This window comes from Hermetia illucens, chromosome 3, assembly GCF_905115235.1.
Source record: "Hermetia illucens chromosome 3, iHerIll2.2.curated.20191125, whole genome shotgun sequence".
NCBI lineage: Eukaryota > Metazoa > Arthropoda > Insecta > Diptera > Stratiomyidae > Hermetia > Hermetia illucens.
This window is the reverse complement of record NC_051851.1, coordinates 30,912,843-30,925,271: the sequence shown is the minus strand read 5'-3', so window position 1 is coordinate 30,925,271 and position 12,429 is coordinate 30,912,843. Positions and strand designations below refer to the sequence as shown.

General features: G+C 41.8%; 1 protein-coding gene across 1 annotated transcript in view; it reads right to left on the bottom strand.

Moving 5' to 3' along the window:
* The window catches only part of LOC119651092 (proteoglycan Cow), a 247,076-nt gene that overhangs the window by 39,388 nt on the left and 195,259 nt on the right, over nt 1-12,429 (bottom strand). The window contains exons 4-6 of the mRNA XM_038054446.1: nt 9,278-9,430; nt 1,886-2,034; nt 1,699-1,805 (exon numbers count right to left, since the gene is read on the bottom strand). Of these exons, the coding sequence (XP_037910374.1) occupies nt 1,699-1,805; nt 1,886-2,034; nt 9,278-9,430 (409 nt within the window). The remainder of the gene's footprint in view (nt 1-1,698; nt 1,806-1,885; nt 2,035-9,277; nt 9,431-12,429) is intronic.

Genomic DNA, 12,429 nt, shown 5'->3' with positions numbered 1-12,429 from the left:
AAAGATTTTTACGATAAGCAGAATACTTGGGATGGCGAAAAGGATCTGTATTGACTTTCCAAAAGCCGACACGAACGTCCAAAGGATAATGAACATTTCTGTTGCATTAATGACAAGAACGGTACTTTGCTTACCGATCGACGAGCCCCGACGGATAGATGGCGAGAATATTTTGAGCAGATTTCAACGGAAGCATTTGTTCATCCTACCATCCTTTTCTTCCACAAGCATTGCCAACATTTGGAGCCATTCCATCTATCAGCACAAGTGCTGCTCTCCTTGATGTAGTGGTCGAACGCTCTATGCCGATCAGATGTGAGTCTGCACGGCGACTCATCTGAAGTGGCTTCGGTCACGAAACCTTAAAAGGGGTATACTGGTATCATGAAAACAGGGATAGTCCCTGGATTTTCATGTTCCAGGAGAAATCCTGGAGCATGTGAAGTCAGTTCGGTTGTTTACGGTTGGTCCCCTTCTGGGAGCTTCATGGGAGTTATTGTTTCCGTTCAAGCGAACAAGAAACCTTCGGGCTTCAAACGTAATGTTGCGGTTTAACGCGGGTACCGTACTAGAAAATTCGGAAGAGGCTTAGGTAGGTCCTGCCTTCACCGGTATGAATAAACTGAGTTGCGCCCTCAATATAGACCAGTACCGTCGTGCTTGTCTCAGCGTGGCTCTGATTGTGGTCACAAAATCAATCTGTGTCCTAAGAAGACCGTGGGATTAAGTCAGATGTTCTCGTAAAACCCATAGAGAGGTAGCTGGCAGCGCAACTAAAGTCGAGGAAGCAATAAAACGAATGAAATGGGGGAAAAGAACAGGACCTGACGACATCCCATTTGAGCTCTGGAAAGCGAAGAGCTGGGCCCAACATTATAATACAGTAAATTCTTCAATCAGGTTATTTAGCAAGGTAGAAACCATATGACTGGTAAGAAAGTACCAGCACAACGTTCAAATTTCTGTCCGATTCGGTAACTTTCTCATACCATAAAGATTTTTTTTGACAACCGTATTCGCGAAATCGTTGAAATAACCGTGAATCAAGCCGAATTTGTCACGAACTGTGAAACAACTGGTGCAATACAGCCTGGAGAAACACCGTGAGAAGCATCGCCCTCTTTACATTGCATTTCCAGATCTAGAGAAAGCGTTTGACCGTGTGCCAGACGAACTCATCTGGTATGCTCTACGACAACACTTAGTGCCAGAAGAACTCATGCGCTGGGTCTACCACGATCCGAAAAGTAAAGTACTCTTTCTAGCAGCTCAAAATCATGCAGTCTATCGAGTGCTTTCTAGTTGATACTAAATATATTTCCCACACTTTATCAAGGTTTCTACGGAAAGGTTCAACTATTTCCCGATAAAATAAATTTGATAGATAGATTGGCAGATGAAAGAGTTAACATGCAAATTGTAAGTCAATGCACTTGAATAAGATTCTATTTCACACAAGGTTCTATAATAGAAGTCATGATGTGAAAGGCAGTCTGAAATTTAAATCATATTTTTGAAGACATGAAATTTGCTTTTTACATGAAAAAGCTTTAGCCATTCCCATTCCCTCCCTCATACTCTCGGCCTAGTCTCAGAAAATCAAAAGGAAATTTGCTGGATAGTAACAGAAATCCTGAACTAAACTGAAATCGAATTTGCATACTAAGGCCAAATAGTTAAAGTTTTGCTGTAACTTACATCCTGATTAGAGTCATCACCTTGCTGTTCCTGTTGTGCAATTGTCTTTTTGTATTTTGCATTCTGCCTTTCGTTTATTCTTTGTAGCTTCTTTGAATCGACAAGTTCTGAAAAAGATAAAGGATATTTTGTCAAGATCTAGTTTAGAAGCAAAGTATTGTTTATTTCCATTGGCTCGAACTGTTACCTTTGCATGGGCAAAATCCTTTGCAAGATATCTTAATAGCAGTTGAGTGGATGCAGTTATGGTACTCTAGTCTGCAGAGTGATGAATATGTTCGATTATCTGATCCACAGAGAAATGTTGGTTTGATTGTTGGGCATGTTTTGCAGTTGCTGGAAAGAAGGAAGAACGAGAAGGGTTAACTATCTTTATTCAGTGGAAGATTTAAATGTGTAGAGGTGCCTAAATCTTGTATGTTATTAAAATGAATGAATAGGACTATATATTAAAGCGTCCCCTAAGCTGATCTAAGGGATCATATTTCAGCATTACTCACAATAACAACGGCTAAATTCGTCTATACTACATACTATATGTAGGTATCTATAAATACATATCACTGATTCACAAGGCTAACGAAATGATAAGGAGCTTCTAATATTATCTCCACACGTTGTCCTTTATTATCTTTCTCGTGATAAAACTTTTGCAAATAATTTTATATGTGGGGTTCATCCAAAATTAATAACAAGTAAGAAATCGAAGTCGGGCAGCAGATATAAAAGGTTTCAAGGTTTTCTTACATAAGAAGCTTTTGGGCGCACAATCCTTTGGTATTTCTGTAGGCAGAAATGAAATGGAGTACTATTTTTAAAACTCGTTTACGTAATAACTAAATTATCTGGAACCGTAGTTGAAATCCATTTTCGCGTGTTTTTTTTCAGGAACATACTAGAATTTCGTAAGTTCAAGTAAGTTCAAGATACGATACGATTACACCAGTCTTCATAAAAATTTATTTGAAAAGCTGTTATGATAGTCTTAACTGATTTACATTGTTTTTTGACGCGCTGAATCCAAAATTGAAGTTCGTTTTGCCGTTTATTCATAAATTTAGTATCTGTTTTCCCGAATTGTATCGCTCGAAAGAGATATAAGTAGTGCATATAAAATATATATAGATGGTTGTCCTTCACCTTTTGGTAGATTAGCACGTCAACCACACCTACGCGCCATCGTTCAAAGTTACCAGAGACACCCTTCAACCCCCTACGACTTCCCGAGATGCTCACACTCTCCCTCTACTGTTCTGCGCCAAGTGCCCTCCAACAGACTCACTCGTTCAACACTTTGGGAGGGTGGTTTCCATTACGCAATGTAATTGTCGCCCCTCTTTGAAGTGTGACCTATACACTGTCAGTTCCGTCTTCCGATCACAGTGCGTACGAGTGGCAGGTCTGTGCGTTGACCAAGTTCTTCGTTTGTGATAGTGTCAGGCCAGCGCATTCCGATGACACGACGCAGACAGGTTCTGACGAAAACTTGAAGCTTTTGAGCAGCAGTGAAATTCACTTTCCATGTGCTACTCCAATATCGCAGCACAGGAAAAAAAAATAGCACACAACACTCTCAACTTGATCTTGGTGTTGACCCTGTTCCCTGCCACCAAACCCCTTTTATACATACTTTTATACTATTTTTCATCCAATCCTGATCTATGGTTTCCCCTATCATGTCACCGAACGTAGCAGAAGCCCTCCAACGCTTTGAAAGGAGGATACTCAGGAAATGCACGGCCAAATACAGAAGGCCAAACCTAAAATTTGACAAAAACTCTCTCCTGTACGACCTCTCTGGGGTTTGCCCCATAATTCCGCACATGATCAAGCTGTCGCGCGTCAGACTGAAAAAGTGGTTGTCCCAGCCTAACTCGCTGATAAAAAATCTCGCTAAACGCAATGCATTGCTACGTGAGCAAACTTACAACGTGTCAGGGCTGGCTCTCCTCTCGGACAGTAATTCTCCTCTCAACCCTCCTCCTTCATCCCTTCCTTTTATCAAAGCTTCTCCCCGGACTTTCACAGAGGCTAACCGCGTAGGGCCAATATCCCCGCAGGCAATACCTGCGCCGGTGTAGATCACTTTTCAGTATTTTTCTTTACCTAGTCTAGATTAAGACAATCAACATTAATTAACCTGTACAATATGTGATATCTGTAATCATTAACTTCTCCCCTAAGTTAAAAGCCCTCCTTCTACCAATTAGGCTCCATAATAGATGCTCCGCAATCCCACAGTCCTCTTCATCCCTCACGCCTTTGGTCACTGTTCCTGCACAGGTACAAGCCGAGTAAAAGGTAGCCCTTTTTCCGTTTGCTATCACCATTGAGGAAGGTCTGCGCTTTAGTCCTGTCCACCGGTGCCTAAAAACTCCCCATTTTCTTGTTTTCCAGTACGGAGTGCTACTCTGTATTATGTTTGTAAGGTATAAATTATTCTTAGGTTTAAGCACATGTTATGTCAAATGAGCATTGATATGCACCACCTTTTTACTTTATTCCATATAATCGGCTAGGCCAGATATTTCCGTAGGTTAACGTTACATACTTAATTAATCATGCTTGAGCTTTCAAGTTATTACTCTTTTTGTAACGCACATGTATTCCTTTTCTTTGCTCAATACTGTATTTCCTGAGTTTAAACAAAGCAGCGAAAGCGGTGCCGCCGTTCGCTGAAACCACGCTTCCTAGGTATACAAATTGGCCGACGGATTCAACGCTCTGCCCATTAATGCGGATAGGCAGAGTGCGATGACCCGCCAGGCTGAGAACCTTGGTTTGGATCTTCAGTCCAACTCTACTTGCCTGTTTTTCCAGACCCAAAGCCATGTTTGAGGAAAGATGTCATCGCCCCACGTCCTCCGCACAGACCAGCACGAAAAACGTCACCGATAACAAGAAGAAATAATATCGGAGCCAGGATGCAACCCTGGCGGACTCCGTTTTGGACCTGAAAATTCTCAGAGATTTTACCTCGGTGCAGCACGTGGCATTTTGCGCCATCATATGTCGCTCTGATAATACCAGATTAGATCTAAATACCGTGCACTGTTCCAAAATTATCCTTAGGGTGTCAATGTGGTCAATGCAGGAGGATCCGGATCAAGCTTTCTAGACGTTCTTTGATACGTGCCAGGATTATTTTATTGTATTTTTATTTTTTTATTTTATTGTGCTTGTTTCATGGGGATCGGTTGTCAAAAACTCGGTTTTATTTAAATTCAATCTGAGACCATATCGCATAACAAGGACAAAAAGGAGTGGTGAGAGGGTGCTTTCTTGATGAAGCGGTTTTGATACACCCGTCACACTTCGAACTTTACTTTTCTGATGGTTGTAGAGCAATTGAACCCAGCGAACGAGTTCTTCTCGCACTAAAGGCTGTAGTAGAGCATACCAGGTGAGTTCATGTTTTCTCCAGATACAGAAATGTAACGTAAAGAGAGCGATGTCTCTCACGGTGTTTCTCCTTGAGTAGCGCAGCGTGTATTACGTCAGTAGTTCCGCATTTCTTGACCAATCTGGCTTGATTCAGGGTTATTTCAATGATTTCGCGAATACGGTTGTCAAGAATTCTTTAAAAAATCTTCATGGTATGGGAAACTGACCGGATCGGACATAAATTTGAACATTCTGCTCGAGTGAACTTCACAATCCCTGGGGGCATCAAATCCATTGCTGGAATTGAGAAGGCAACCCAGATGATCACAACTAGCATGAGAGAAGCTTTCGAAGAAAGCTGTCCACTCAAGATGCCAAGGAAGGGTAATACACCATGGTGGAACTCGGATTTGGAAAAACACAGGAAAACGAGAAGAATGCTCCTTAATCGTGCTCTGAACTGTGATTCAAACGCTAGCTGGAATTAATATCAAGAGGCACAGATAGCTCTAAAGAAGAGCATAAGATGGGCTAAACGATCACCATGGAGATGTTTTTGCGAAGAGACTCTCTCTTGAGGCAACCTCAAAGCTGAAGCAGATTCTGGTTAAAGAACGTAGCCAGAAACTGGGGGCGGGGGGCTGGTAACAGGTGCATACAGCCGTCAACCGAGAGACTGGAATCTGGCATACAAAGTAGTATAACTGGAGCAAGTAAGATGGGCATTTATCTCGTTCCATAGATACAATTCTGCAAATCTGGATGACATAATTCCTGCGCCTGTAATAGAGGGATTCGATGCCCTTATATTCCAATTAACTGACGTAATGTGAAGGTGTTCTTCATTTCCAAACCAGAGAAATCCACCTAGACAGAAGCAAAAAGCTTCCGACCGATCTAACGTCTTTTCTACTAAAGGACTAGCAACTAGTCTTTCTAGATCGGTTCATAAGGGACTTTCCTAAGTGACCACTTCACCATAGGCAAAACGCCTACCAGAAAGGTAAATCCACGGAGACAGCGCTCCATGAACTCACGGCAAAAACTGAAAAGGCGATGTCCAAAAATAATTCTCCCTCCACTGTTATGGCTCTTGGTTATGGATACCCTGCTGTGGCTCCTGGAGGACAAAAAAGTCTTCGCGCAAGCATTTGTGGACGACCTAGCCGTAATAATTACCGGCAAGTTTGCGGACACAGTATGTGACCGCTTGAATGCAGCTCTGCATGAAATCCACAGTTGGTGCCTCCAAAATGGACTCACTGTGAACGCTAGGAAAACTGGACTAGTCATGTGCTCTAGGAACATCAGGTGGGGCAGCTTTGCGCTACCCACCTTGGCAGGGGCGGAAATCCAGCTGGCACAAACAGTCTAGTATTTAGGAGTACATTTCGACTTCAAGTTAACGTGGAAGCACCATATCCAAAAAAAATATCTGACATCTGCAGATTGCTTTGGTGCTGTAGGAATGCGATAGTTAAGACCTGGAGACTTCCACCAAAACGGATACACTGGATGTATTAATCCATAATAAAAGCCATTTTGATGTATGCATGCATCGTCTGTTGGTCGAGACTGAACTTTGCAAACAGCAGGAAGCTGCTAACGAAGATTCAGAGGCTTGGTTGCTTAAGTATTACTGCAGCAATGAGTACTACGCCAACTGCGACACTTGAAGCTATCCTAAATCTACCCCCTTTCACTTGGAGGTGAAACGGAAAGCAGCCGATGCCAAATATAGACTCGATACCAGTGAAGCGTGGAAAGGCGGTCATTCGTCTATCTGAAAATTCCTTGACAAATATCCAGTAGCTCTGATGCTGGCCGATCATATGGTTTTCACATTCGTCTTTGAAAAGACATACACTGTCGTAATCACCAAAAGAGAAGAATGGTCAATAAATGGCCATGAGTCTTTTCAGATTGCAGACTCAATAATCTTCACTGACGGGTCAGTCATGGAGGACGGTTTGGCCGCAGGGGTGTTCTCCGGGAATACGATTATGGAACTGGCCCGACCCCTCGGAAAAATGATGACCATATTCCAGGAGGAGATATATGCCATTTTATTGGCAGCAGAAAAATGGTTGCCGGAAAAATTGAGGGGTCGCATCATTCGAATCTGTTCCGACAGTTGGGCGGCATTATCAGCACTAAACAACAACGATATATCCAAGCCAGTTGGTTTGGAGTTGTAATCAGGTGCTGCTGAAACTTGGCCGACTGAGCGAAACATACCTGATATGGGTGCCGGGGCAATCTAACATCGTCGGTAATGAAGAAGCTGACAGACTGGCTCGCCGAGGATCTGGATCCAGAATGGTGGAGCCAGAGCCAGCTTTTGGAATTCGCCCATCCACTGTCAAGTCTACTCTGAAGGGTGAAATTGCAAGGATTCACGTAGACGAGTGGAGATTTGAACTCTTGCCGGCAGGCGAAAATCCTTGTGAAAGAGCTTGAGGTAGCTAGAGCGGCATTTTTGTTGTCCCTTAAGAAGTTGGACATGAAAACCCTAGTAGGGCTTTTAACGGGATACTGCTCCTTAAAATATCATATGGAAAAGATTGGGGAAGTGGTTTTGGCAATGTGCAGCCAATGTGAGGAGGAGACGACCCTGCGGTTTTTAAGCAGTTGCCCGGCCTCTTCATATTTCAGACGAAAACACCTTGGCAAGGTTTTCTTCAATGAAGAATCTGCACACTCTCTACCCCTGGAGAATGTTCTCAGATTTGCTAAAGGCTGGGAACGCCACAGGCGGGAAGCTATTGAATAGATGATTTATGGGGATAGTACAATGGACCTAATAATGGCCTGAGTGCTCGGAGCAGCGACTCCCCGCAGTAAACTAAACTAAAGAAAAACCTGAATTGACTAGCGAAAAGCTATACCTATTTCCACTGCGATATAATTAATCGAAGTGCACAATCGATTTGTCTGGTATTTGGTGGGCCCCCAGATGTAATAATACTCAACATGGAAATTCACTTTAATGTCATTACGAGATAGCTTTCCCGGGTAAAATTCGCAACTCGTTTCATAATATTTGGTGACTAGGCTACAGACATTATCTACCGGTGTTAGACTTCAATTTTTCGAAATATGCAGAATCTTAGAAAATGGTTTTCTTTATCCCCCACCCAACTGAAAAAGGGTTTCTGGTCAAGGGGCTCCTTTTTACTAGAACTGTTCAGTGTCAAAATTTCCTTAAGAATTTAAAACTTGCGGTTTCGTTCAGGGCAGTGTCAACTCGTCAGACGTTGCCTCACCCCTGCCCTAGGAGCAGCGTGACCGAAGTTGTTACAAGGTGGTATTTGCTCCCTTTTACAAGGCAGATTTGTGTACGTTATAATTCATACAGATGACGTGTTTTTGAATTAATGAAAGGGGGCAAATACTACCTGCAACCACATCGGTCACGCTGCTCCCAGAACAGAGGTGAGGCGTCTGATGAGTTGCCTCTGCTCGGACGAAACTGCAGTTCTTAAATGTTGCATCTTGGGTGCTTGCCCAAGAATGAGGGTTCCGGGGACCACCACCGCGAAAGCATGTTACTTTCCAACTAGTCCGGTCCGCCATTAAGTGGATGACTTAGGAATCCCTCAATTCTTAAACAAAATTCCTTAAGAAGTCCATCAGTCACAAGTAGCTACATTTCATTTACAGAAATTGTCACCATTTCGGCGTCAACCCATGCAATTGTAGCCCTTAAAGAGAAGTCTCGAAAATCCTATCAAATCACCTAACGGGTACCTTCCATTTTCCTTTCAGAAATATTAACAATTGCATTAAACGTACTGTGAAGTAACTAAAAAATTTAATTCGTCCGCATTATAAACTTCTTATTGAAAAATGAATGCTATTTCCTTGCAAGCAGAAAAAGAAGGAAATTTTCGTCTCCATTAAAATCCGCAAAAAAAAATCGAAACAAAATCCGGAAAACTCGGCAGCTAGTCCTAACGAATCATCCGTTCCATAATGTCTTCCTCCTTTACGCAAAATTTAACTAAATTCCATTAGTTTGCCACTTCCCGAGTTCCGAAGCAAAAAAAAAACTTGAAAACTTGACGCTAACTTCATCCACTACTGCATTCAGGATATGGCAGTAGTCGAATCAAAATGAAATAAGCTGACATTGGTGGGGGTAAAAGCAAGAGAAAAATGTACGTATCCGCCATTCAGAAGTTTCAGTACTTACTCCTCATCTTTTTCTGTCGCTTTGATATCATAAAAAACATCATCGTCCTGGGCACTATCTTCAGAAGTGTCATCCTGTTCCTCATTATCGTCCTGCGTTGCTTTCCGCTTTGCTTCCTCTTCGAGAAGTTTCGATTTAGGAATGATTTCGTCTCTGCAATGAGAACCAAGAGAAAGTCTTAAATTCTAAGTTGCTAGTGGAGGTGATGTAAGTGGGATGCTGGCCAATGGGTGTTAATTTTGTAAGTAGTTTATGGAATTTTTCGTGGCGGAAAGGAAAGTTTTCGGTCAGAGTAATTAGTGTTAGAGCCTGGACTTCGAGTATCGTTGTGAAGAAAGGATAAGGAATGTCTTTTGGCGCAGGTATTACAGTTTAATCTCTGAGCACTAAAAGTCAAGCGAATAACTTCGTAATCTCTTCTGCAAAGGATTCTGCTACCCACATATATGTCTACATCAAATAAGGATTTGCGACAAACATTTTTGCTTCTGGGCAAAATACGTCTCTCCGTCTTCATTGTTGCTACGTTCACAATCGACAACTTCCCCATCATGATGTAGATTCAGCAAGACACACCTTACATACATACATGACTAACATGTAGGACCATTTGTTCCGTCGAACTCTAGTAACCATGATAGTATTCTGTTCCGCTACCGTCTTTTTATGAGTGGGAGTGGCACGTTAGAATACTTCTGATAAAACTCAAGACGACCGGAAACATCTTCACATAAAGGAAAACATTTCCCTATTTTTATATATTCTCCACTTCGAATGCAATCGAGGAAAACATATTTAGATGTGTACACCCAACATCGTAGGAGTTGAAATATGATACACATATTTCGTGGGTAGACGCTGTCATCCCTTCTGGATTTGCAGACAAACAAAGATTTTATGCGGCGTCATCAATTCATCAGAAAAGACCCAGACACGACAGAAAATACCCAAAGGATTCTCTATGCGGTCCACAAGTAACTCGTGTTTCCATTCAATAAAAAAAAAGTCTGGAATGGAGGAAATGCGGCGCCGAAAGTCTCGTTGCCAAGTTTTATAACTGCGACCGCACTGCAATTGGAAGGGTAGTTTTTGGCAAGGAAATGGAAGTAAAGCCAATAGTTTCCAGAAAATGCTGTTTTGTAGCGAACAAAACCGAATAAATATATTAAATTTCAACAGATTTACGGCATTCTTTGTGGGAATATGTCCTTTCCGTTTAAAAATGTAGAACAATGAAAGCACATTTTGCAGATGAAGGATGTTTGAATAGACCATTTTGAAAAGAGGATGAAGGGAACCATTACGAATTTTCCATCTTAATTCGGTTGGGCTCTGAATCTTTGCCCTAATTGATACTAAATATATAAACCTCCACTAAATCTCTTTTCTTAGTAGAGTAGTATCTTTTATCTTAATAAAATTATTTACGGAATAATAAAAAAATACTGGAGTCTAGTGGATTTGAATTACATCCAATTTAACATAATAAGGGATTATCAAAAGCCTCCATCCAGCGTATCAAGTCACCGTTGTTTCGGACGGCCTTTTGGTCGCTTATCATCGACTTCGATGTTCAGACCAATCTTTGCAAGTGAATTCTCGTCGACGGAAATAAAGTGACCATACCATCGAAGACACCTATCTGGCAGTTTTTCCACGATCGGCGCAACCTTATATCGATCGCGGATATCCTCATTTCGGATGTGATCAAAACGTATCACGCCACTAGTCCAACGCAACATATTCGTCTCCATTACCGCAAAGCCCCGTACATTGTCTTTTATAGTCGGCCAACACTAAACACTTTTATCTTCAACCACAGAGAGCGACAGGATGGATGACATTGGGGTAAATTTTAAATTTGAGACGTTCGTCAATCACAAAGAACACCAGTTGTATTTTGGGCAGGTCACTGCAGTTGACAGTGATCGACTCTTTCATCTTTACTAGGATTGGTCTGAGCATCAAAGCGACCAAAAGGTCGACCAAAACACTAGTGCTTGACACGCTCAATGGTGGTTTGAAAGCCTCTCTACTCCACCGAGATCAGGTCTGTTATCGTGAGAAAAGGCGGTCAATCTATCTTGCTGAGTCGACCACTCTAATGAACGGGACAAAAGCGAAACAGGAAGAAGAAGAAGAACAAAGAAAACCTGCTCTAGGCCTACCGGAATACCATGCTAGCTTAAACAGACAGAAAAAATGTTTAGCTTAAAACTTATTTGGTACCTGCCGTATCCTTCGTGCCTAATGAAAAATTAGGTAAGGTTATAGTAAATATCTCTGAGTATGCTCTAGGCTCAGACCTTGATTTGGGAACGGGTTTCTGGGTCCAATGATTTTACTTTGATCGTTTTCATGTGTTAAAGTAGCGCAATTTCCCAGATTGGCGCCACGTATGCAATTCACTACTTTGTCTATAAACAACCGACGATTGCCTCGCGGAGTTGCGATATTTAGCACCATCATTGTCAGGGTCTGCGTGGATTGGATGCTTCAACACAAAAACTTTGTAGATATTATTACCCAAAGTTAAGGTTTTTGATAGCTAGTATTGAAGTAGTAATGTCGATGTGCCCAGTTATCTCCCTAAAGCGCTTTAAGAAGAACATCGATTCCATTTTCTTCCTCCACAAATGCCAGTCCAACATTATCTAGCCAGTCTTTTCTAAGAGTTTTGCACCCCAAATAATGCTTTATCCTCAGCATAATCGGCAATTGTGGTATTTTCTTCCACGATACGGCTGTACATGGTATCTTACAACAATTGGCTCAATATAGAAACCTGTAGGCCGCTCGTTGGTTCTTTTATTCACATCCAAGAAATTCCATACAGAGTCATTACTGGTATTACCCCTTTTGTTTAACCAGTAACCAGTTTGAAAACATCATGGCTGACCTAGTTCTATGAAAGTCAAATTGTAGGCCTCTGAGACTCTCAACAACGGTGAGAAATCTGTTATATATTACTCACTTCTGAACATATTTTCCCACATGAGGGTACATATAATTATGGTCCGCGATGCATCAGGGTTTAATCCCATGCTCATACTCGAAAACGTGTAAATTTATTGTCACGAAATTTGATGGGAGTATCTGATTTATACCACTCTTTACATCCAGCAAATTTTGAGGGTATTATACAGGGAGGA